This window comes from Ptychodera flava, chromosome 9 (genome assembly GCF_041260155.1).
Source record: "Ptychodera flava strain L36383 chromosome 9, AS_Pfla_20210202, whole genome shotgun sequence".
Classification (NCBI taxonomy): Eukaryota; Metazoa; Hemichordata; class Enteropneusta; family Ptychoderidae; genus Ptychodera; species Ptychodera flava.
The window spans coordinates 28,590,145-28,618,024 of record NC_091936.1 but is presented as its reverse complement, the minus strand read 5'-3'; the positions used below and the strand labels follow the sequence as shown (position 1 = coordinate 28,618,024).

Sequence of the window (27,880 nt, the reverse complement as noted above, 5' to 3'; positions counted from 1 at the left end):
ATTAATGAATATTAATATGCACCTCTAAAGGAATATTTCAACCATTCTCTTTCAAAATCAAGAATAAAAATCGGATGTCAACATGCAAATTTTGGCAATAGAGAAACACATTGCCCAAGATGTACAGATGTTTAAAATTCTAAATGGCCGCCATCTCTGTGTTAACTCTATGGAGAAAAACAAAATTGTCGATTTTCGAAAAACTAAGACGCCGAAATTAAAAGGTTTTTTTTTTTTTTAATCTCCTTGCCTGTGCTTACACCAAGAGCTTTGAAATGAATCCCCACAAGTGCTATGTCAGGAAAGGATTGTAAAAGTTTGAGAGTCCGTATATCTGACCCTGAAGCGTGTTCTACTTCGATGGTAGGCGTAATAGAGATATACTAGAGATATACATGTTTTCTTTGAAATACTATACAGAGATAGCTAAGGTAAAGATATACACATATGACACAGGTATGGCTTGTATAATGAAAATAAGTCTAATGCATTACATTTATTTATCGTATTCATAACTTGTCGACGAATAATGCCTGCAATACCCTGTGGGGCAAGCGGATCAACACCTTCACTGGGGTAGCAAACTAGCAAACAAACATACATATCTATTCAAAATGGCGGCGCCCGATGTGTCCCATGTGCAAGCTCGGTTTTTCACAAAGCAGTCGCAGTAAGTATTTCAAATCATTTCACTCTTATGGTCATTCTAAATAGTACTTTTTATTCATCAAGTCATGTTTTTTTAACAAGGTCAAATATATCGCCCATTCATATCGTTCTAATACCACGTGCCGCTGGATCACATCTTCAGTAGTACTAGTACTACTAGTATACTGATAGCCACAAATTTCCTGGGCGAGGTTGTGAGCAAGTTGGGTCACCTTTCCCTCATTACACAAAATCAGTGGCGCGATCGGATTCGAACCCACATTCACAATAACGTACGGGACTGGCTTCAAAATTGTAGCGCTACGGTGAGGCGTTCGGTGAGTTTTGGTTTTTGCGACCTCGCTCACCATGCCGATGGCCCTGTAGAGTTCCAAATAAGCTCACCATGTGCATTTGGTCGTACCGATTTATCACTACTGAAGATTAAACACTATACTACACTAACCTTGTCGTTTATGGGGTTTTGAATTTGTTCAAACAAGTTGATCATTTTCCGAAAACATTTCTGGGAGCAGCCATTACCAACTTCCGGTAATGGCAGTGCCCAGAAACACGGATGCCCCACGCTCAATGTTTATGGAACACGATCGACGTGTTTGAACAAATTCCAAACCCCATAAACGACAAGGTTAAGTGTAGTATGGTGTTTAGTCTTCAGAAGTGATAAATCGGTACGACCAAATGCAGTAAATATGTAGCATTTCACATCAACACGCCTGGTCCAGTGGGATGCGCTTATTTTATACTGCCCAGGGCCATCGGCATTGCAGCGCTACTGGTGAGCGAAGTCGCAAAAACCAAAAATCACCGACCGCCTCACCGTAGCGCTACAATTTTGCAGCTAAACAGACTATTGCACCAACTGTCAACATGGTATTCACTGCAGTTGTATAGCAAATGTAACCAGTGTATATCACCATGTCTTGGGGTTATAAATGTACACAACCACAGATCCAGATGATTCCTCAATGACACACATATAAATATACACACACAACCAAATGGTACCAAAAGTGATCTTTTAAAAATTGAGTACCGTCATCAGTTTTTACTGCTTTCTCACCAGGTACAGTGTGGCAGATTCACCGTTCTCGGTCCCTGCAACCGTCCGTGTCCATGACCTCAGTTCACTCATCAACAAACTACTCAATGCAGGTAAACACTTCTAGCAACTGATCCCATCCAGTATCAACAACAATTATCAGCAGTTTATTTCTGCAGCAATAAAAACCACTACAAATCTTACAGCACGATCACTTGGGTCATTGTTATTGTCTTTAATGTGAAGAGTATCAGAACACCGATTTTCTCAATAGGAAATTAGCTTTGAAGGAAATTGTCAATACATACAAATCTTGTCGTATTGTCAAAAGTACTGGTATCAGGTGTCTGATTATTAAGAAACTACATTCTTATGACCAAATTCACTTTACAAGATTTTCACAACCTTTTATTCCACTTTAATATAAAACCCAAAGATACATTACAATTTTCCAATTACTGTTTTTATCCCTTTTCAAACACAATAATCAACTCATCAAAACGTTTGTCCGCAAATACCAGATTTGGTAATCTCTAATGAACATGTACAGTATGACAATTGTTATGATAGACTTTAGTCTAGCTTTCATCTTACCTTGATGTGTCATTTGACTCATTTTGTCCATTTTTCTAGTTTGATAGAATGAGGTTTTACCGATGAATGATCAGTAGTTGAAATATACCTTCAATCCCTGTCTTTTGTGAGGAAATCTATGTATACAGAGACAGAGATTTATTGCTTGAAGGTCTTCTAAATGAGCCCATATTGTCACAGCTTTACATTGTCTGTACAGTCATACAGAATGAGCAAAAGACAGGAAGAATGTCTACTGCTACTTATGCACAGGTAAAACATAGAAAGTCTATGTACAGTGTAGATACTCGTGAAGTGAGAAGAGAATTTTTCAGATCACCTTTCACTTCAAACATTGAGATCTCTTTGTCTTTGCATACAGTGGTCAATGATAAGCAGATATTCACAAAAAAACAATGTAAGGCTGTAAATCCATGGTACATGTAGATGTATAATAATACCTTTTATCCATATCTACACGCATATAGAAAAAGCAAAGGATGAAGCGAGGAACATCAGCTTTGACTTCCTCATCCAGGGAGAATTTCTCAGACTTCCACTGGGAAAGCATATGGAAGAAAAGAACATTTCCACAGAAACCGTGGTAGAAATTGAATATCTGGAAAAACAGCCAGCACCAAAGCCAGTGGGTAGTATTCTACACGATGACTGGGTAAGCAGCATCCAGGGCTGCAAAGACCTGTAAGTAAAGATTGTATGCAAATATACATGTACCGTATCTCATGGTGTAACCCTGTAACCAGTGAACATGGGACAAGCCACACCTTGTCTGAGCTAGCATTGTGCTCTGTAACAAGTGTTCTGTAAGACTGAAGAAAATTGATATAATACATGTACAGTATGTGTCTAGGACTTTCATACAGAAATATCAGGATAATTCTGAGTCGAATCAAATTTCTCAGCTATTTTAACCCTTTTCCTGCCAAGTCCATATTTCACCACCAGGTCAAAATGGTTAAAATTAATGAAACACAACGTATTCCATATGATGTATTTTAACATTATACTGTACATTTGAAGGCTGTTGAAAACATAATACTGTAAAGTTGATTTTTTGTGGACAAAAGATGCTATAACATACCAAGCCAAGTGGGTGAAAATACGTCATGTTTTGGCTCAATACCGCTTTTTACTGACTTGGCTGATGGGGAAGTGATACAGTTATTACTGTCTGGCAGGAAAAGGGTTAAAGCTCCATAAGCTGTATCTTTTGGCCATTTTTTCAGAACTTTTGTTTTGTGGTTTTCCTACACTTTCTGCATTGAATCCCTATTAAAATTGTAATTTAACGCCAAGTATTTAGCATATCAACACAACCTATATGAGTATAATCTCCATTGTTATGGTTGAAAATTGTTTTCAAGTCCGGACGAGAATTCATCTGTAAACAATAACCAATGATCACCACACACATACAAGCTGTGTTGACAAAAAGAATACTCGAAATTTCAGCTTGACAAATGGATTAGGGTCAGACACGGTAGTTGATATACAAAGGCAGAATACTGAAAAACTTGCCACAAGTTACACCTTTTGTCCCTTTGAAAGTTTGAGTGCCAGTATTACTTGACAACAAAATTAAAGTTTTTCAAATATTTCTCTCCTCAGTCTAATTTAATATTTTATATTTTGCCAACATTGCCATACATGTACATGTATGAGAATGCAGTTATTTAAAGAGTCACTAAAGGGTTATTTGAAGGTAATGTTCTTTGGCCAAAAAGAAACCAGCATATTTAAAGTATGATTTTATGCTAAAGTGTATAAACATTTCTTTTTACTCCAGAAGCAGTCCATGATGAAAAAGTACATCAAAAAATTTTTCACAATTTGTGTGGATGCATTTATTTTGAGGCACGTCGTTGAAGAATAAAGTTCAAATTACTTGCTCCTCCTGTTTTCAGTGTTATCAGTGGTTCCTATGACAAATCAGTGAGAGTTTGGAACCTGAACGGAGAGAATCTTGTCACGATGACCCAACACACAGAACCAGTGAAAGCTGTCGCGTGGATTAACAGGGGTGAGTTACACCTTTCATCGTTGAGAATGAAGTGTCTCTAGAGCTTTGATAGTGCTTTTACATAGGGCAATAGAAAAATTTGTGTTTAGAATTTGTGTTCAATACTGTAAAATCTGAGTGTTTCTGTCCAGTAGGTGGGTATCTCTGCTCCACTGTGTACACTGAACTTGTTTCCATAATTTCCATCATGTGTTATCGTCAACTCATTCTCCTTGTCAACTCATTGACTCTTGATTCTGCACATCTGCACTGCTGACCAAAAATTCTTCACAGTGAAATAAAATACATTTTCGGAAAGCCATTTTTTAGCTCCCATAGCCATATGTATATATGTCAATGGAAGCTATTCTTATAGGCTAGGGAAATGTCTGTATGTCTGTATGTCTGTATGTCTGTGTGTCTGTATGTCTGTATGTCTGTATGTCTGTATGTCTGTCCGTCAACATCAAAAACTCCAAAACCGCTGTACATTTCATCTTGATATTTGGTGTGTACATGGATGATGGGCTGTAGATGAGATTTTGTTCAAATGAAGTTGTCGTTGCCAAAAATATGCAAATTAAGTGAAAAATGTAAAAAAACAGTCAAAATTGAAAAAACTCAATAACCACTGAGCAGATTACATGAAAAATTAGCATGGAAGTACTTTGGGCTGACATGAAATGATTATGGACATCTTGGGTCAGTATCTTGGACTTGCTATTTTTCATGAATTTTTTTGTAATTTTCTCCCATTTTTGGTCAAAAAATCTCCTGCTCTGAAACCACAAGTCCGATTGATTTGAAACTTGGTATGGAAGTGCATAGGAGTGACCTTTCCCAAATTTGGGCAAATCGTGGTGAAATTTGCATATTTTTAGTTTACACGTCCATAGACTCCCATGTATAAGGCAGATCTCCATAGACTCCCATGTATAAGGCCACGAAAAATAAAAATTTAGTTTCTCATCGTATTCATATTGCAAAAAGGATGCAGTGACACAATTTTTAGTCCCCACGGATGAAGTCCAGTGAGCTTATAGATTGGGTCATGTCCGTCTGTTCGTCCATCCATGAGTCCATCCGTTCACGCAGATATCTCGGATATTTTGACAAAATGTCATGTGACCTTGATGACCTTTGATCTCAAATATACATATTTGTCCATAACTCAGTAACCACAAGTGCTACAGCCTTCATGTATGGTATGATGGGACACCTTATGACGCCACATATTGTACCTCATTAATTATGCACATATCTAATTTTGAGCGAGCCAATAGAGCTAGAGGTCTGATTTTTGGTATATAGGGATAACTTAGCAAAACAATTTTTTTGACAAAATGTCACGTGACCTCGGTGACCTTTGACCTCAAATATACATATTTGTCCATAACTCGGTAACCACAAGTGCTACACCCTTCATGTTTGGTATGATTGGACACCTTATGACGCCACATACTGTACCTCAATAATTATGCGCATATCTCATTCTGAGCGAGCCAGTAGAGCTGGATGTCTGATTTTTGGTATATAGGGATAACTATAGAAGAGAAATTTTTTGACCAAATGTCATGTGACCTCGATGACCTTTTACCTAAAATATATGTTTATGTCAATAAATAAGTAACCACAAGTGCTATGTCCTTTGTATTTAGTAGGATGGGAGACCTTATGACAACACACGCTTTACCTCATTAATTATGTACACATCTAATTCTGGGCAAGCGAATAGAGCTAGAGATCTGATTTTTTGGCATGTAGGGATTAATTAGCAATATAATTTTTTTTTCAAAATGTCATGTGACCTCGATGACCTTTGACCTTGATTATACATATATATGCATATCTCAGTAACCACAAGTTCTATACCCTCCAATTTTGATAGGATATTAGACCTTAAGATGCCACATCTTGTACCTTATTTATAATGTGCATAGTATTTCTTGGCTGGCCAATACTGCTAGAGGTCTGATCTTTTTTCCTGATTTAGAACCATAACTTACACATGCCTCATGTGTTTCAAATTGGGAACAATGACATAGACCTATGTGCCCATAGATCTCAACATATACACTCCAGTGATACTTCTTAATGACAACATTTTCCTGCCCCATCAAGACTAATACTCCTATTACAAGTGGGGACTATGTCATTGTAAATGACTTGTTGAGTTAATGGTTGTATCACAGTATTCGATATATCTAATTCTGTATTTTTCCATTTTATATTCTGAATAATTACATTAAACATATTTCACTGTCTCCAGTACATTTCATTTAAGTATTTTCACTTCATGCACTTTATCCCTTTCATACATGTTCAAATATCTGACCAGAGAACAAACACTAAATAGTCCAGGATGGGAGCTACAGTGTCATTGACGCTATTTTTTTTTACAAGTTGTGAAGTTGCATGTTTACATGTGTATGTGTGCAACGATTTTTTAATGTATTGACATGTATTTAGCAGCCATCAGTTTGAAGCTGATTAAAATTCTTTTTCTGCATCAAATAGATGAAATTGCAAATTCCATTTTGCCATGCTCATTTGACTTTCAAAACAGCAAAGTCTGATGCAGTGCTACTGATATGATGATCATTTTGCTTTTCATTATCATAGAGGGGTGTTCGTAGCTGATTTTGTGCACATGTAATGATATGTGCAAGCTGCAGTCAGCCTTCATCAATTATCATTCTCATACTCATCTTTAACGGTTATCCTGCCAAGTTCACATGCCACCATCAAATTCGCTAACACCAATGGTTTAACCTGCCTCATATGTTGCATTTTAGCAGAGATTTGAACATCGCATGGCCCCTGAGATTTCGAAAAAGTGGATACTGTAAACATGATTTTTACTGACTAAAACTGCTGCATATACCATGCCAAGTGGGTGAAAGGAAGAACGGATTGGGCTCGATACCACTTTTGACTGACTTAGCATATAGTGAAGTGATACTGGCTGGCAGGAAAAAGGTTAAGATTGACAAAAGAGAATATCTTGATAAAAATTGATGGTGTTAAAATTGTGTTCTACCACCCAGACGAAGCTGTGAGTCACATGGTCAGTGGCTCACATGACCAGACACTGCTAATCTGGGAATGGAACTCGGAGCTGAACAAAGTGACCTGTCTGTACAGTTGCAGAGGGCATGCAAGGAGTGTTGACTGTGTTGCCGTCGACTCAAGTTGTACAAGAGTGAGTTGACGTACCTTTCGGGTAGTATGCGCCTCGAAAGTGAAAGACTTAAACATTTGCTCAAACTTTCCTTAGGGAATCTTTCACCCATTCTCTTTCAAAATCAAGAATAAAAATCAGCATTCATTCTGTAAACTTTGGACTAAAGAAACAAATTACCTAAGATTTACTGATGTTTGAAATTCAAAATGGCCGCCACCCATGTGGTAGCTGTACAATGTATGGGGAAAAATAAAGTTTTAGATTTTCAAAAAACTAAGATGGTAACGTTTTTTCTTACACCAAAAGCTTTAAAATGAGCCCCTACAAGTGGTAGATCAGAGAATTGTAAAAGCTTGAGAGTCTGAATATCTGTCCAGACAGAGGCACATTCTACCTTAATTGTTATTTTCAACCAACAGGGTAGGTATTGGCAAATTCAAAATCTTATATGGAATGTATATTCACAAAGAAATCGAGTAAAGTTTTACTTTATGCCAAATTTATTACCATCAAAGCTGTGTAATGACTTTTATGAATTCTCATGTAGATAAGTGCAACTCAAATATTCAACACAATGTGTGTGCTGTGCAATTGCGACATAATAATTTGCTTAACTATACATCAAAGAATCCAACAATGTGATCTTCATATCTGATTTTTTGCATATTTTTTACAGAAAGTTTCTTGTACAATTTCTGATTGTGAAAGATAAGAGGACTACCATTTAGATGCATTCTAACAAACAATTATTTGTTTTCCATGAATACATTTACTTTATTTTCTTCTTTTCAGTTTTGCAGTGGTTCATTTGATAAAATGTTAAAAATTTGGTCTGCAAGTAAGTACACACCAGTACCCACTTTCATCAACAGTCACCAGATCATAAAAGTGATGTGAATCTGAATTCCATGACTATGTGTGCCTGCCTGAGGGGCTGCAACGCCTACATTTCAATGTAAATATGCATACATTTTTCACAGCTGATTTGCTGTGCGCGCACAGGAACAGTGGCACGGGAAGCAGATCTTCCCGTACCTCATGGAAATTATGGTTTTGTATTTGTGTAGTGGTATTTACGTATGGACTGATTGACATAGGTAGAGGTAGATGGATGGATGGTTGTATGTTTGTATATATATGCATATATATACTATGTTCAGACAGGGAAAAATTGAAACGCTTCTGCAACACTATTTGTGATTTGTAAACACAGGGGATTAATAGATTGAGTCCGCTTGCGTCCACATACACAAAATTAAGCCATTGTTTTGATGTTTAAGACGTCTTAATGCGCCCTCTCGAGTTCAAAAGGTGTGTATGGCCAAGCATTGTTTGTAACAAGATGGTTGAAATGGACGACGTCGTACTGGCTGTAAAGAATGTGAAAGAGGCTCCCCACCTAACTATCCAAAATGTTTTTGTGTCGAGTTTGTGTATTATTCGTTTCTAAAATGTGTTCCTACATTCTTATCCGATTGTTTGTGTTAATAAAAATGTTTGTTTCGCCTCGCCATAAGCTTTCATCACACAAACAAAACATTACCGTCCACACTAATCCAAACTTCCCTACAAATATCCGAGGCGAAACAAACATTTTTATGAACACAAACAATCGCATAAGACTGTAGGAACACATTTTTGAAACGAATCAAACACAAACTTAATGACTCAATCGAATATTTTTGTTCCCAATTAATAAATCATAGACAATCTCAATTCTCGGTTTATGGCAATTTTTGTCGACCGATAAAAGTCTTTTCATCTTCATATTCTATTCGAATTTCACCTACGGTATATAATATCCTAACCTCCTGTGACTTTCCTTCTAAACGTTGATTTTCCTTGTGCACCAAAAGAGATGCTGTATTTTATGCCAAACGATGAAAAAATATGTGAAGAAATAACCATGTGTCAGTCAGTACGGCAGGCAAAACCCGGACGGCCATACATGATTGGGGACAGAGCAGAGTAGATCGAAACGCAAACGGGGTGTTATTATAGGAAAGGCGGTGACTTATTTTAAAGCTGAATAAAATGCTGTCTCTGGTTGTGTAAGTCTGTTGATCGAAATATATATTTTGTTCCCAGTTGATTAATCATGGGGGATGGCAGTCTCGATCTCCCCTTTATGGTTCGATATTTACTGACTCGTTCCCTCTCATTTTTGTCAATCGATGAAAGCATTTTCGTCTTCCATATTCAATATTACTTTGACCGATGTTACATCCTGACCTATACTGTCATTAGTTTTGACCAACGTACAAAGACATTGCCCATGCGTCCGGCTGATGAGATGTTTTGCAAAACGGTGAAGAAATGGGGGCCCGGGAGACATCGATGTCAGTCTTTCCGGACTGTTTACATGTAGCTTAGGGGATATCAAAGGAGGTGAATCAGTTAGTTGAATAAAACATAACTTTTCGGACTTATTTTATGTCAATTTTGTCAATGTCGGACTTTTGATTCGATTGAGAAACCAGAATCACCTACAGAGATGTCTGTATTAAACACGGACGCACAATTGGGAATAGTTTGTTGTGCTACTATAACTGTCGGTCTCAGTCGTGGTGTCTCTCCCATAAAATTTCGAAGCTATAGGTCTACACTTGTCGTTTCGATTCAAAGGTAGCGGTACACCGATGACCAGATATTGTACCGTTCTTAAAACTAGTCTAAGCAATTTTACGACACTGCACTATTTGCCATGGTGTCTCCCCATGAACGTCCTTGAACCTATGGACGTGACCATTGTTTTACTGCACCCATTAGAGTGTAAACCCTTGCTCGTTACCAGCAGAATACTTTTTAAAGTTCTGTACATCAGTGTACACTGTGTGTATAAGCCCTAAACCTAGTTTCAATTATGGAAAGGCATTAAAGAATAAAGGGTCGTTACAGTTGCTAAAATTGCGAGAAAAACGGCACTTTTTACTCAAATAGAATAGTCCTATTCACAAGCGCTATTGTTTTAAATCACGTCCAGGGTGTGCTGTTGATTTTCATTCTTTCGTGCAATTTCATTCGTTTGAAGCAATTATCCTTTCATTTGACTGCTCTGTGGGACTCTTCTGAATATGTGTTTTGGATAAAAAGAACTCCACAGAGAAAGACATAAACTTCGACGGTGATAGGTATACAATATCGGTTCGATGTGTGAAGATATACAGATTACAAGTTATTTTAGAAGTTCTTAAAACCAGTAAAAATAATTCTGCGCGCCACTTATTGATAGTTTCTTCTTGTGAACGTCCTTGAATCCGTGACCGCGACCATCGTTTTCGAAGTGTTCGACGGTCGATGATCGGTAGATTAATGAAGATATATGTTACTGAACTACCGTGTGATTGTTTAATAGCATGGTTAGGTAATGGACGGTGTAGTCTGTAGAGGCGATACGGCGAAATTCCATGGCTCAAGGGAGCGTACATCGCATGGTTTCTAACAAGAACGAGCCGTCGGTTTCCATAGCTACTACGTGAAATCCGGCCTCACCGATGTCCCGGGCCGATGTCCCTGTCCGTATTCGGAGAACAACTTTCAAGCTGCGTGTTGAGGTTCAGATGTCCGATTTTTTCATATTCAAAAGGCTTATTGATTTACAGAGAACGCCCGTCTTGTTTTTAGCTTTAACTTAGCACATGATGGCAATTGAAAATTCAAAGCCAAATAGCCAGTGGGAAACAAATAGACGACTCGCTCTCACCAGCGGTCGAGGTCGCAATGAAAAAAAAATCGAAGTCTCTGAAATCGGTATCATTGCTCCGCCATGTTTATTGTTGGTTGTACGGCCAGTTTAAAGTCACAGACTTTCTTCACGGTAAAATTCATATAATTGCCATACCGCGAAGTTCCCTGTGCATTTCAATATGTCTATTTGGAAGCAAAAGCTCCACGGACATTCGATCGATGGTGATGAACTTTCTCCAGGCATGTGACATGTCACCAGTTACGAACTTTACCGGTTTTCGATACGAAAGATGCAATATATTATCAGCGTTTGTTCACGTTGTGTTTTGAGTTTGATATGGAATATAACAGGAAAACACTAACGATTAGAGTGACGATAGAGACCATGCCCGATACGGTAAAAATTGACATCAACTACTTGCATTGAGCAGTGACCTGAAACTTCAGACTGATATACAAATGTCGACAATATAAAACATTGAAATGCCGGAGAGAGAGAGGGAGAGAGAGGTTTACGCTGTCGCGAACTGATTATACTCTTTCGGATATGACTTCGGTGTAGACGATACACAGACATCGAAAATGTACACCTACTTTCCAGAAATTCGACTAATCTTATAATAAAGAGTAGAACAAATCCAAAAGTGTTGGTTGAAGTAAATCTTCAGATGTTGGTTTTCTAAAGTTAGATAATACTTACAGAAATATGGTCGTCATACTATTATCTTCAACACCACGTTTCTTATGATCGGTGATGTCATTTTTTATTATTTTTACAAACTTTCAATGCATCAAACGCTATAAGACTATCTCATCTGCCTGTCAAGGAGTTACAATATATTTCCAAGGGCTGGCACACGATGTCAACTTACGTGTCGTCCGTCGAGCGGCCGGAAGCAGTGTCACAGATTGTTCCGTCTGTAATCGCGGCAACTTTGATTTTGATGTGACACCAACGCGCGTTTGAGTTTTTTGTTACCTAATTTGTCGACCTCACAAAATTTCAGTCCATGCTTTGAAGCAGTCTCAACATGGTAAACATGTCTCGCTTAAATTTCATCCTCGTCGTACCAAATTATATACCACCACTAAATTATTTCGGCAGTTTTAATTTCCTATTAAGTCGACGTTTTTCAAATTGTAATTATTTTTTATGGTCGAATCGATAGGGTTTTTGGTAGCAAGCTTATCTCTTCGTCGGACCAGTATACCGCGATATGTAGTACTGTGTTCGGCAGCCATGGCGAAAGTGAATATTGTATATTGGTTGTTGTTTATGTTACAAATACCTGTCGCGTGAGGGCGTTTGAAACGCTTCTGAAGCGGCTCAGTCTGTCCACACAGCGATTTGTGGATAGAGTTAATCCCTACAACGGCTCTGGTCGGGCCGACTAAACCGTCTCAAATCTGAAACGCTTCAGAACCACTTCGGAGTGTCCACACATAACTTTCTGTGTCAGTATTGGCCCAGAACCGTTTCAGAGACGTTTCAATGGCCTGTGTATGAACGGCATAATAGATATATAGATGTATGTACATACATGTATATAAATGTACATATCTATGTATAACGTGTATTTTTACATGCATGATTTGCTTTCACCATGCCCTCACAGGTACAGATGATACATCAGAAGATACAGAAGACACTGATGTCAAATCAAGGAAAAGGAAACGGACAGATGAATGGAAACCGATAACAAGAGTAAACACATGATAAGAGTTTATTCATTATATCTCATTGATGATCACACAACTTATTTTGTAAACTTTAAAGATTTGAGTTCCTGTCACGTGATTGTACTGAATTACAATATTTTTTGAGACACTATCATTCCCAGAACCATTAAAATTGAGAAAGTGAATATTCAAATCTTTAATATTCATGGTGCTGGCTCTAATAGCCAGAGGCAGTAGTGATAAACTTCTATACATGTATGTTCCCAACCATGTAGAATATGGAATGGCGGGTGTTTTAATATTACTAAGGTATTTCTAGGATAGCATGGAAAGTGACTAGAAGAGCCAACGCAAGTACAGCTGCTGTCTGTCTGTCAGTCTGTAAACTCTTGTGGATTTGGAAAAGTTTTCTTGACTCATAATAGTTAACATACAACAATGGACAGAATGAAGAGGATTGTTTATCAGTAATTCTCATTCTATACCAAACCTTGTTTAAACTCTGTATTGAAACCAGCACAAAACAAGTAACAAGGTCAAAGGCCTGATAAGTTAACCAATTGATTGCCAAAATCGACTTTTTGTTGCCTTTATACAATATAACGCCAACAATTTCTTTCTGATATAGACAATTTTTTTCTGATTTTTCCCAAATTTTGGTCAAAAAGTGTACCCCATGAAAATTTGTGTTAATTTAGTCCAAAATCATGGAAAAAGTTACAGAAAAATTCGTAGTAAAAGTTGGTAAAATGTTGCTGTGATATCTTTGGAGAAAAATTACTGCGCTCAAACGGTTAAGCCTTGTATCCCATTTGCCTAAATATATAGTTCCAATCCCTCTGTTTAAAAAAAGCGGATGCACAAAAAAGTCTGAGGTTGACCTGTTTGTTCCAGAAAACTTGCAGTTGAGTCTAAGTCACTTCTCTACACTCCCTCTATCTTACCAGACACCATTAATGACACTTGAAGGACACAAAGAGGCCATCTCATCAGTTTTATGGTCTGATGTCAATGAAGTGTGCACTGCATCATGGGACCACACGATAAAATTATGGGATGTCCAGGAAGGGGTCCACAAAAAGACTTTGGTAAGTTTGTTTCTTTTCTTTCCAGGTTGCCCTTTGCATGTCAAATATTTATAAAAGAGGCAGGTCTGGAAAACACCTGGCCAACATTGAACAGTGTCACAAATCAAAATAACCTTGCACAGTCTGGTTGCTGTGCAAAGCAATAGGAGGGCCCCTTAAGAAAACCATTTTTTACGATTTTTTCCTATGAAGGAGATTTGGCCTAGTGTAATTCAGGTGTGCTTGTACCTAAGTTTTTGACCCATGCTTTTAAGATAACCTGTGAACAGGCCTGACTATCCACAGCATTCATTGATTTTAGTCCTAGAGTCAGAGTATAAAGTATCAATAATTTGTGTCCTCAAAGAGCAAAGCATGCATTAGGGAGGCCAGCAGGTCGCCCAGGACGCGCTGAATTGACACTTAATCACCAGGACTTAGTCATGTTCAAAATTGAAAACATCAATAATGGGAAAGAAAATTGTGGAAAAAATACATGAGGCTAAAAATTTAAAATGCTGCTATTCATTCATATGTTTTTTATTTCTTTATATGAACTACTTACTTTTTGAATAAACTGCAAAATTGAGCTAGAAACGGTACCGGGAACGGCGATCTGAAACATGGCGGCACCTAATATTTACATCGCCAATTTTAAAATGCATGTTTGAAGGTGAGCCAATCAAAACATCCCTTACATCGAATACTCATTTGAAAGCCCAGATCTCGCTCTTTCTCGCGATATAAGGTGCTTCACCAACATAGGGCAGTGTATATGACCAAATCCGAGACAAAAAATTGAGAGCGATTTTTCCGAGACCTAACCCGACCAACTCTCAGTGAAACGTCCTCTAGTACGCAGTTTATCATTATTTCTTTTGAATTTTTGCTAGAAAAATGAGAAATTTTGAACAGCTCACGTATTTATTGACGGAGTTATTGACCACGCTTCGATCGAAGATTCCGGTACTCTCTCATACGGGCACTTTGTGGTATTTTCAATATGGCGGCCCCCTCGATTTCCAAACCGGAAGTAGTGATATGACTTCGTTTTTAGCCTTTGACAGAAAACAGTTGGTATTTTTCTTGTTTCAATGTAGCGATTATATTTTGCAATGTGAATCTGTGACATTTTGTGAAGATTTCTTTAGATTACCCCACTAATTTGGGTTTTAGAAGCGATAAATCTTGACTACATGTACAGTACTACACAGTAATCCCTATGTAGAGTGTCTGTTTTTACCGTCGCGTTTTACGCTTGGTTATAGAACGTACATTGTACATCGTGTGTAAGAATTGACCATTTGACGATCAACAGAATTTATTTTCAATGATAACATAATGGAAATGAATGAACAAATGATTTATTAGTTTGAATGTATAAACTTCTCTCTGACAATCGGCTGTTTACGTGATTCCTGTGTCAATTTTACAGTGCTCGGATATATTTTTCGCATCTGAAAGTGAACTTACGGTTGAAAAATTTCTGTACATCATACCATATGTATATACCTTGTCATATACCTTCCTTTTGCTCCAAATACCAAATACACATCTGAAAACCAAAGAGTCATTAATTCTATGCACAAAACTGTAAATGACATCCAAGGACCCTCCATTAATAAGACTATCTGGTGCTACCTGATTTGAACACAATCATCACATGATTTGTTTGTACTCCAATGCAACTCTCTGGAGGCTATATTTGTTTGTAGACTCCAACTTTATTGGGTGCTTATTATCACTTGGTATTTGTAAAGGCAAGTGAATAGTAATATTATGGGTATGTAATTTTCAATTGTAATTACATGTATACTGTAAATCAAAACTCCACATGGCCCCAGTGGTGATGTTTTGAAAGCCTTTATTTGGATAAATACTTTTTTTTTAGGTAGTTTTAATGCAGTAGCACTATTCAAAAGTGTCATCAGCTCAAAAGACCTTCAATTCGATATATCACTTATGCCATTTGAGCTTAATATTTTCATTTTGTCATTTCTTGTTAAGTGTCGGTCATCCGTTGCAATGGATAAATCCAATATGGCCACCATCGTAATCGCGTGATTTTAAGAATTTTGTGTGTGCCATTGAAAGCTATCTCCATGCCAAATTTGGTACAAAAAGATGTTTTATTAACAAAGTTACAGCAAATTTACTGTAAATTTCAGCTAAAACTCCTTCATTTTTGTCCCATTGTTCCCATTGTTATTATATGTATTGTCTTTCTACAGAAAGAGTAAAAATGAATTTTTTTAAAAAGCTATAAAATTGTAACCGTTCATCCAATTTCGAAAATTAAAAAAATGTTTAGCTTCTCTCATTGAAATCTAAAAACTACATTAATTAAAATGCAGATCGACATTTCAAAATTTCAGTTGGCCTCCCTACATGTATAGGACTGACGGACAGACAGACAGAGTAGCTAATTGCCTGTTAATAACAAATGTGTTCCCATGATGCATGAAAAAATTGCATTCAAAACTAAGAATGTTGATTCCCAAGAAGACAGTTTCAATGTGCAGCAGACTCAGACTGTATCAGTGTGTATGGAAATACACCACAAAAATTAATAATGCACTTCACATTCACTCGATTCAGTGGTTACTTGATATAACTTATGCTGTCATCAAAACCCCAGCAGCATCGTTGCCATATGCGTACATAATTCTTGTCAAATGTGTGACTGTGCAATTTCTGACTTCAATAATGATATCTATGAACAATTTTGTTATATCCAGACTGGAACCAAGGCAATTCTCAGTATCTCTTATTCAACAATGTCTCAGTTGATTGCATCAGGCAGTGTTGACCGCCACGTCAGACTCTGGGATCCCAGGGTGGAAGGTAGTGTACATCATTTTATGCAATGATCATTCTCACAAAACTTATTAGTTTTTCTTACAAAATTTGTCTGTGATACAACCAGCAGTTTGCCATGATTTTGGGTAGTGTAGTTGACATTGATAGCAATGAGCACTGTCCTTATGAAGCCCAAGACATTTTGATTGACACATCAAGAGTATGGTTTAGTAATTAATGTCTTTGTTTTGAAATTTATTTCTGAAGCTATTGACTGGTATGAAGAAATCTATAAAAATTGTACCACACTCTCTGCACCACACAGTAATTCTCTCAAACTAAAATATTGCAATTATTGCTAAAATGTGTAGCATTTTAACCAAGTGTTAACATACCTCACTTTGTAGAATAGCCAATGGGTTAATCATGAAGTGCTCTCTGGTGGCCAAAATTTAAAAATCCTTTGTCTTTCAGAAACACAAATCTGGGTCAATTTCCTTTAGAATGAGATTTGTTAAATGACTACCATTGGCTAGTCACATGATTATTAGTTTCAGTAAGGACACCTGTAAGCATAATGACAATTGCACTGAAGTAACAAAGGAGAAAGTTTTTAAGCCAGGTAGTAAATTCTTCTTTTTTCTTCCGGAAATTTTCATTTCAGATGGCGCAGTTGTAAAGTGTTCTCTTAGCAACCATCAAGGCTGGGTTACATCAGTGGCTTGGTCACCTGTCAATCAACATCAGCTCATATCAGGATCCTATGACAAAACCATTAAACTCTGGGATACAAGAAGGTACATTTTTAGTGTAAAGAGTGAGAGAGAGAGAGAGTGAGAGAGAGAGAGAGAGAGAGGAACTTTACATATATTCCACAAAATCCAGTTTTGATACTAGGCTTTGATCAATATTTCTGTTCTCTTTGTCCTAAAAAAATCACAGTTTGTTGACTTCCTCAGGCCAAGTTTAGAAATTCAACTTGGAACATGTTCACCTTGTGATTGAATTGACTATCAGTCACCAACATGTGATGAGAGGAATTTTCCATCCGAAAAACCATCACGCACAAAGCAATTGATCATATCAGAAAATATATATCCAATACATCAGAGCCTACCACCGACATGTAATCTTTTCCGCCGGTCACACGTTCATATGCGTATGTGTTTATGACATCAAAAATTTACTTTTGTGATTATTCATCTCATTTCAGTCCAAAGGCCCCTCTGTACAACATGTCAGGTTTAGAAGACAGGGTTCTTGCTGTTGATTGGTCGATTCCTGAGGTATGTGTGTGTCCGAACACTTATCATCAATTAGTTAAACGGTGATGCTGAATAGATTTGTTTGTTTATTTGTTTGTTTTCAAAATCCTCAAGCGAACTTCTCATTTGAAATCCATCCAGGGAGTCAGTGCAATTTAGAAATGTCAGTACTGCATTATGCTTATACGAGACTGTTTGGCGCCCTCTTGAAAGCAGATCGGAAAGTGCTCAAGAAGAGAGGCAACAACATACCAGTATAACATTAAATTAGAAATAAAATCATCAAAGTATTACAAATTTTTGGTATTGGCATTTTTGATTCAATCTACTTTCTTCCATTCATTGACATAACCATTGGAAAAATGAAATAAAAGCTTTGTTGAATAATTGTGTGTGACCTATTCAATTACCATCAACTCCGGGCACAGAGAAGTCAAAGTATACATTTTCTCTTACTTGTGCAGGTTTTGCTGTGTGCTGGTGTTGATAACTGTGTTCATGCCTTCAAAGCCTCAAACGCTGAACCTCTTCAAGAAATGGAACAAGAGTCCTTGGAAGGATGACCCAAAGGCTATTTGAATTCTGGTCATGCTTTTTATCACTTCAGTTTTTGAGGAAAATGTTAAATAAATCATTCTATCCTAAGACAATCAGAGTGGTAGAGGTATTCAATCTAGAACATTATTGGGAGTAGACTTTGATACAGCGAGCACCTTATTCGCTATGCTGTTCCTCTGCTAGGCTCTGCCACAGTCATTGTGGATGGCATGCATAGCATTTTACCCGTAATTCAGTGGGGAACACTTGTCAACAGACACAAGGATTCCACTTTCTGTATACATGTAGTCTCAGACGATTTGAAAATTCACAAGGACAGCAAAACAACCCTAACATTGGAAAAAATCCCTTCCTGGAATGATACAGTCCGTGTGTTGTTATCAGTGTATGAGGGCGCTGATCCTGGCTGCATATACGGTATAAGTAATCTGCCCAATACGCAACATTGCGCCAACAGATGCAATGATTTTGCTATGTGCCACGGCACCAAACGGAGTTGATGCTATGAATGATGGGGTTGGCAGCTTGGCAGTCCATGCTGTATTTTTCAATGTAGCACAGAATAACAACCAAATTACTTGTCAACTTGACAGAAAAAAAGTGTGATGTAGGCTTAATGTTAAATAAGTTCATATTATAAATAGAAATGAAGTTTATGAAATCAAATTTAGGATGATCGGTGCTTGGTGGTCTCCGTTTTTAAAGTGAGTCATTCCTAGGTTGCCCTGCCTTCAGTGATTACCGAGAAGCAACTTCGGACAATCTCAGCACTGTGCATCCGCAACTCTAAATGACCTTTCAAGAGTACCGTATACCCTTTACAAAGCAAAGTCTATCACTCTAAACTAAATATATTGCTATCGTTGTACAGTGTACATTATTGTATACCTAGATTCACGTGACTGTGTTAAAAAGCACTCACACATTCATGCATTTTGTTACGTTTCATGCCCCAGCCGGGTGCCCTAATTTGGATGAATGCATTCCTGAACTATCTCCATTCTGGTTACTACGTGCGTTGCATCATGCATTCCACAAATGTTCCATTTGTACACAAAGCCAGCACGAGATTAGGAAAGTCTGCTCTCTCATATCGGCGTGGTGACAGAGGAGCTGTACGGTTACATTGTTTGATATTTCTAAATTCCAGTGAAATCCAGTGTTATTAATACGTGTGTGCCTATTCAGTGTAAATTACAATAATTTACAAGACGCTTTTTTCCTTCTTACACCTCGTCAATTTCAGCTCTGGTAATGTTAGTGTTGCTTTGTGTGTTGTTCTAGAATTTTGCAGGTAAACAAATGACATCATTATGTGTGTCAATCTGCGACAGAAAGCGGCCATCGCTTTTCTGAAAAACTGACACAAATCACTATGAATTTTTTATCACACGCATTTTTATCTCAAAACAATGCAGAATATAATGTTAACTATATATTTATCATTCCATAAGGTATATGATAAAACCTTTACGCCCCTGATATGGGTTTTGCGGAGGGTTGGTCGTACAACATAAGCTTACAGGCCCTTGCATTCTGGGGCCCTTCCGCTGTACGACCTCAGTCTGCAAAACCCATATCAGGGCCGTAAAGATTAGAATGGTGTGGAGTTTATATGCTATGTTCTGATGTTCTGATACTTAGTCTACGTATCAGAACGTGGGAACATAGCATATAAACTCTACACTATCCATGCTATTAAAACTACCCAGTTCACATCACGCCTGTGTTATAATGTACAACAATAATGATATATTTAGCTTAGAGCATATACTTTGTTTTGTGAAGGGTATACTCTTGAAAGGTCATTAAAAGCTGCTGGTGCACAGGGCTGAGATTGTCCGATGTCGCTTCTCGGTAATCGCTGAATGCAGGGCAGACCAGGAATGGTTCACTTTAAAAACGGAGACCACCAAGCACCGATCGTCCTGAATTCGATTTCATAAACTTCATTTCTATTCATAATTTGAACTTATTTAACATTAAGCCTGCATCACACTTTTTCCTGTCAAGTTGACAAGTAATTTGGTTGTTGTTTTGTGCTTCATTGAAAAACACACCATGGACTGCCAAGCTGCCAACCCCATCATTCATGGGATCACCCAACTCCGTTTGGTATTGTGGCACCTAGCAAAATCATTGCATCCGTTGGCGCAATGTTGCATATTGCGGCACAATGTTGTGTATTACGCAGATTGCGCCGATTACTAAATGCCACCTATACGAACTTTCTCAAATATGCCATTTTGTTTTATTAATAATGACTTCCACAGCCGAGGCCATTTAGAGAAGACTGTTAGAATAATACAGATACATGGTTTGAACACAGAGACAGGACATACAAACTTTAACAAATGCTGAGAAAACAATGTTTTAAAATATTTTTAAAACCGTCTTTACTCTCAGAAAAAGGATCTATGTCATTGTAGTCCTTTAAAAGCAAATTGTCTCAGAATTCTACTAAAAAGAGAATCACCAACACAATTGACTCTACCGAATAGCAAATGAAACAGCGTGCAGTATGCTGAGTTACATGAAATAACCTTGGTACATGAAGACCAAAAAACGAAGTTAAAAGCATTGACATTAAACTTTGCATTGATGCATTTGTACAAAAATATAGTATCGAAAATTCTTCTTGATTTCAATGACTGTAAATTATAAATATTACATAATAAGTTAATGTCATCACTGTAAAAAGCAGTACATGTAGTTATTTTATGAAGAAATGTTAAAAATTTATGCTGCACAATTTCAGTTCTGTCAGTGTGGTGTTCACTTATGCTATAATTCAAGAGGACAGAAGCATATTCAAGTTAAGACCTTAATTACCATGGTATAGTACAACAATTTTAGAACATGCTCATTGTAATATCATGGCTATGCATCATAATAAATCCCAGAGTTTTTCTCGCACCCTGAATCATGCTATTCACATGGTGGCAAAAATACAATCTTCGGTTGATAATCTCACCGAGATCTCTTACGCGATTAACTCTACTCAATGCATGGGTATCGAGTTTGTAAAGGAAAATAAGTACATTTCTTTTCAACGAAACGGTGAAAACCTTGCATTCGGTAGGATTAAGACTCGATAACCAATTGTCTGATCACAACTGACAAGTCAATTGATATCAGATTGCAGTGTTAAAAGAGTCGTTATCCGAATCAATAATACGATAAATCTTTATGTCATCGGCAAAAAGTGACGAGTCTGACACGAGATTGTCACAGATGTCATTAATGAAAAATAGCGCCAATGGCACTTGATCACAACTGGCACATTGTGAAACTACTCTATCTCTGGGTACACCTGTACATGAAATACTGAATGGGTAGGTGCTGCGGGTTTGGAGTTTGTCAGTAAATGCACACAGAAAACAAAGTCCCGAAGTAGCGAATTCCAGCCATTTTCAAACCACACTGTTTGTCAGTGGGGTAAGCAATATTCGCAAAAATCACATTTCCAGGCTAATAGACTATGTTTTACGAAATCACACATCCTTATTACAAAATAAAAAGATCTTTGTCTTTAAATCAATGCGCCAGTAAACAGGTCCAGCAGCTAGTTATGTCATCAAGTCTGTAATGTTAAGGGTCATAACAAATGTGAGAAATCTAAAACATTAAATATATTGTTTTTTATCAATTTTATTACCAAAAGCGCATGAAAATCTCTGACACTTTGAATCAGCCATCCTGCATATTTGTAACATTCATCAAAACCTCATTTCTGTTCCACAACTCATTAAATAGTCCACAATGCAGGATTGGTGTACATTCCAAAACTACATATATGAAAGACCCCTAAAATCAATTAGTTAAAGGGGGTTAGAAATTTCCCAAAACTATCTAACCGCTGCTCTGTTTGGCTCCATTTTTCGGAATCGGAACCTTGGAATTAGTCTGAATATCTCTACCAAATATCAATGCAGTCTGTTCAGCAGTAATGACCTATGGTCATTATGTTAAAAAATACCGCCAATGGCGCTTGGACATAATGACCGCCTAGTATTATCGGCATTTATCAACAACCACACTCACTGTGAATTAGACAGACCACGAAGTCAATGAGCAACATATAGCTGACAGACTATTTTTCACATTGCGATTTTAAGCTCATTTTCATGAGAAAAGAGACATGTATATGTATATGGAGAAAAAGCAGAAGACATATTTGTAAATTGTTTGTTAAGTGACAATCATATATGCATGTCTTGAAATTTTGTGGTTATAAGGTATAACAGTAGTGTAAGAATAATGAGGTATGAATAAGTTAGTAAAGCTAAGTTGACAGTAATTAAGATTACAAAATTATACACTAAGCTGGGGAAATCTGATTGAAATAAATGTTGAAAAGTAGCAAAGTCATGGTCATCTTTTGTCTAATACCTTGTGTAAGTTCATGAACTTTACATAAATCTTGCTATAGATTTGTTGCTAATGGGCAATAACTGTGTTTCAGATCATTTGAGAGCAATCTATCCATGACAAGTTTAAATTGTAATATACTTCTATTTAAAGGAGAGAAACTTCTCAAATAATTGTTTTCCCTGTAATTTGCTGTGAGAAACACATGGACAGATACTCAGGACTCTATGCTGGTGCTACCTTGATAACTAACCTACAACTTGTAACGTCGTTGTCTAACCTGTTCACCCCAATTTCCTGTAGACAGGCCCACACTCTCCATTGATAACAATGGGTTTGGGCCATACCATTGTAGTGAAAGACTGTAACATGTGAGGTTGTGGATACTTAATCTCTGGAATGTCAAAGTCTGCATATTGACTCAAGGATGTTTACTTAACAAATGCCTAGGGTCATCTCAAAAGTGAGAATCTAAACTATGAAATATGTTTTTTTTAACGCTTTTGATGCCCAAAAGACCATAGAAATCTCTTATACTTCGAATCAGCCATCCTGCATATTTCTAACATTCATCAAAACCTCATTTAAACAACAACTCATAAAACAGTCCACAATGTAGGATTGGTGTACATTCCAAAACTACATATATGAAAGACCCCTAAAATCAATTAGATAAAAAGGGGGGTTAGAAATTTCCCAAAACTATCTAACCGGCGCTCCGTTTGGCTCCATTTTTCGGAATTGGAACCTTGGAACCAGTCTATGTATCGGTATCAAATATCAACGCAGTCCGTTCAGCAGTTTTTGACTTTTTGTCGTTTACGGAAATGGACGACATCAAACACCGGTTGAAACCACCTCTATATCACAACTTCCAGTTGTGATAAAAGTAAATAAAAGCGGACTCTACTCAATGCATGGGTATCGAGTTTGTAAGGGAAAATAAGTACATTTCTTTTCAACGAAACAGTAAGGACCTTGCATTCAGTAGGCTTAAAACTCAATAACCAAATGTCAGACCAGCTGACGATTCTATTAATGTTACATGTTAGAGTTAAAGATTCGAATCAGTAATATGATAAATCCTCATGTCATAGGCAAAACTAACGAGTATGATACGAGATTGTCACAGATGTCATTAATGAAAAGACTAATAAAACCGGACCAAGGTGAGATACCCTTGAGGAACGCCCGAGAACTGTTGCCCATTCAGAAAAGGCATTATCCCTCTGTACAACCTAGTATGAAGATATGAATCGAAACATTTCAGATTGGTGCCCTGGACACCAAAAGAAGTCAACTTATGAATAATTTATGATTAATACTATCAAATGCCTTAACAAAATCAGTATATATAATATCACATCGTGATTTGCTATCAACCGCTGGGAGGAGATCTTTCATGAGAAAAGATAAATCTAATGATAGGCCTACAAGATCTACCTGGAACAAAGCCATGATGATTGGCAAATATGACATTTACATGGTGCGAAAGTCGTTTGTGAACTATCTTTTCAAAGATTTTGGACAGACTGTGAAATTTTCAACGATTTGAAAAGGGGATAATGTTGGCACGTTTCCAAATATCAGGGAAAATCCCCTCTTTGATTTATTTGTTGAATAAGATATTTGGAATAGCGAGGTCATTTGCACATTCCCTCAAAAATATACTGGGAATGTCATATCCATTGTGCTCTGCTTTGCTGGTGCTTATAATGCACATCAATTCTTTCCTGACACTATGGACATCAATAACAATAGAAAATTGGTCATCAATTACAGTGGCGACATTGGGATTATCATTAGCAATATTGTTTTTGAAAACTGAACTGAAAAACTTACGAAAAAATCAGTTTTTTCAAAGTCTGAGCTAGCGTCTAATTCATTATTGTATGTGGGAACTGAGGGAAAGCCATTTATACGCTTGTGAGACTGTAGCAGTGTTCAAAAACGTTTCGGATTGGTCGGTATATCATCTGCAATGGAGTTAATATAAAGAGCATATTTGTCTTTGACCCTCTTTTAAAAGTGGACCTAATTTGTTCATACCTTTCCCGGTCGTGTAAGGATGGAGTTTTCTTTAAGGATCTCCCATACGCTTCTTTTGTTTTTAAAAGATCAAAAACCTCGTCATCAAACTAAGGTGGAACTGGTTTTTTCATGTGAAGAGGAACATGATCCTTGAGTGTAGAAATACAAATGTCACAATAACATTCACAAGCTGTTCAAAGAGTCAGACAACATGAACAAAGAATTAACTCCATGCTAATCTAATAATCTAATAATAATCTACCTATCCGAGCATCAATTACACGCAAAATGTCAATCAGCCCATTGTACTTGGCATAGCATTCGAACTGCTTTGCTTTGCGTACATCATGATATCATGTTAGCTCTAGAGTCACACAAGGATGTGATTAAATTTGGTAATGCTCAATCTCGGAGCCGTCATTATTTATGGTTTGGGCGGATGGAGGAATCTGCGGGGGGGGGGGGGGGTCACTCAAAAATCGAAAGCTACAAGTGGGGTTGCTCAAAAGTGGAGAACAAGAAGGGGGGGGGCTACTCAATTTTGTTGATATATACTGAAGCATTTAGAGAAGTTATGATTTAGTACAACAATAATAAAAGAACAGCAATATGTATGCTTGAGATATGTATGTTCATACCCGGTATATGTACACACACAGACACAGACACACACAGACACACACAGACACACAGACACACACACACACACACAGACACACACACAGACACACACACACACACACATATATATATATATATATATATATATATATATATATATATATATAGACGATTTGATACATGAACGAAACCACTGCAGTGCTGTATCTATGACACCAAATCCCATTCTAATCTATCGAGCAAAATGCTGCTATGTACATTACCATTGAAGGCACTACATCATGCGATGCAATATTCTGCAACATGTGTTCCACAGGGCCGATACTCTTTACATTACAGTACAGCACCGCTTAACAATATCATTTCATCTCATTGTGTAGACTATACACATTGCCCCGGCTCACTGTAAGCTTAAGTGAATGATTCTGAATCTGTAGTTTGTGCTGTAACACCCTAATATCGTTATATTTGATAAACCCCTGATATCAATATATTAGATATAGAATTATGTGTTAAGGATTTAGGTAGATGGATGAAATCAAACACAATGGCATTAAAAGATGACAAAACAGAAATAATTCATTTCTCATCACTTTTCAAGAAAGATACAAAATTGTCTGAAAAGTCTCAAAATCGGAGTGTCAGAAATAATTCCATCCGATCGCGACACGGTCTCGATGTCGCGTTTGATTCAGAGTGATTTATGACGAGTCATATAAACATTATGTAAATCCCAGTATTTTGCCTCACACAGAATAAGGAAAAAATTGTTCAGCTTTGATAGAGAGTCCGACATCGGAGAAAGTAGTTCATGCGTTTTGTGACGTCGCTTTTGGACTACAACAGCTTGCTATATGGAATCAGCTACCCCAGCTACATAAGGCCAAAAAAAAATTGTGTGTTTCCTGTAACATGCTCTTCAGAAATAGGGTAGGTAGGTAGGAAAAATTTTTTTATTTTTTTTGGTAATTTTTTTTTCTCTGCAAAAAGGAAAATGGGAAAATTTTAATACCCTTTGACAAGGGTCGAGGCATCGTCATTGTCAACACAACAGATTACATACACGAATGCGAAAGACAACTTACGCAACACTCAGTATTATACACAACTAGACAGTGACGACACAGAACAAACAGTAAACAAAGTACACGAACTATTAAACAAAATGTACGGGAACAAACACATCGACCATGATACTTAAAAGTATCTCGATCCAAAAAACATAAAAATCCGTACCCCGCAGTGGTACTTATTGCCTAAAATTCACAAAACCGCCGCCTGAAAACTCAACGTTTGCAGGGAGACCAATAATTAGTGGCTGCTCCAGTCCCACTAAAGAATTTCAGAATTCCTGATTACTGATTACTTCATAAAACCATGGTCCACAACAACCGTCATATATAAAAGACACAACAAACTTCATACAAGAAATAGAAAAAAAACAAATGTCCCCCAACATGCATTTCTTGTAACACTCGACCATCGTGTCGATGTACACAAACACAATTCACGACGAAGTGATTCGGCTAGTCAGTGTAACATTAAAGTTTTCATACGAAAACTCAACACAAGAAATTACATTCCTTGATGTAGTAGTTTTCAAAGGTGCAAGATACCACAAAGAAAATATCCTCGACATCAAAACACATACTAAACCAACAGACACATTCCAATTTCTATGATAGAGAATCGTGTCACCCGACAGCAACATTTAATGGCTTTATCAAAGGCACAGAGTAACATAGCCAGAGTGGCAACACAAATTGTTTAAGGCGTGAAGCGGTTACGTAAGCAATCCATGTTTGCCTCGCCTCACGAAGCTCTTGTCTTGGCTCTCTTTTCCCAAGAGTGCCGACCATGCATCCATTGGTAATTTTCGGATTTTCACCAATTGTTAAGCGAAAGTACGTTCGACAAAGTTTGTGTTGTTGTTGTCGTGTGGTGCTGATCGGAATTGATGTGCTGGCAAAAACGGGAGTATTTTGAGCTTCAGGAAAGTGGGTTTACCGTTTAAAAAATTCCTCTCATATTTTTATGAATATATAATGAGTGTGTTTGAACCAAATTTGAAAGTCTTTTATCGATACTGTCTGGTTTTACTCAATGGTTTACGGTCAGTCATACCGTCTTTTACACTTGCGTCAAGAAAGGACATGTTTATGAAACTGCTGGCGTGTTATGTTTTGATTGGCGTGAAGCAGTGTTTGAGAGCTCACAAAGTAACTATGGTTGCTACGCGACTGGCAGTACGATGCCATCTCGTCGTATGTTTCGCATAATCTCGTGTAATTATCAACCACAAACAAAGTCTCC

The 27,880-nt window shown here is 37.3% G+C and overlaps 1 protein-coding gene across 1 annotated transcript; it reads left to right on the top strand.

Moving 5' to 3' along the window:
• The first annotated feature begins 537 nt into the window (after positions 1-537).
• LOC139140581 (ribosome biogenesis protein wdr12-like) lies at positions 538-18,636 on the top strand. The gene is made up of 12 exons (XM_070709926.1): positions 538-670; positions 1,736-1,824; positions 2,773-2,986; positions 4,210-4,325; positions 7,352-7,506; positions 8,281-8,326; positions 12,792-12,880; positions 13,803-13,943; positions 16,661-16,766; positions 17,386-17,518; positions 17,935-18,007; positions 18,451-18,636. The coding sequence occupies exons 1-12, from the start codon at positions 615-617 to the stop codon at positions 18,547-18,549; spliced, it is 1,317 nt and encodes a 438-aa protein (XP_070566027.1). The 5' UTR covers positions 538-614; the 3' UTR covers positions 18,550-18,636.
• The last annotated feature ends 9,244 nt before the right edge of the window (positions 18,637-27,880 follow it).

Bases quoted from the DNA above. Each gene is read 5' to 3' on its own strand.
- LOC139140581 (XM_070709926.1), top strand. From the start codon at position 615: ATGGCGGCGCCCGATGTGTCCCATGTGCAAGCTCGGTTTTTCACAAAG. The intron at 4,326-7,351 runs GTGAGTTACACC...TCTACCACCCAG, and splicing joins TGTCGCGTGGATTAACAGGG to ACGAAGCTGTGAGTCACATG. The intron at 18,008-18,450 runs GTATGTGTGTGT...TTACTTGTGCAG, and splicing joins TTGATTGGTCGATTCCTGAG to GTTTTGCTGTGTGCTGGTGT.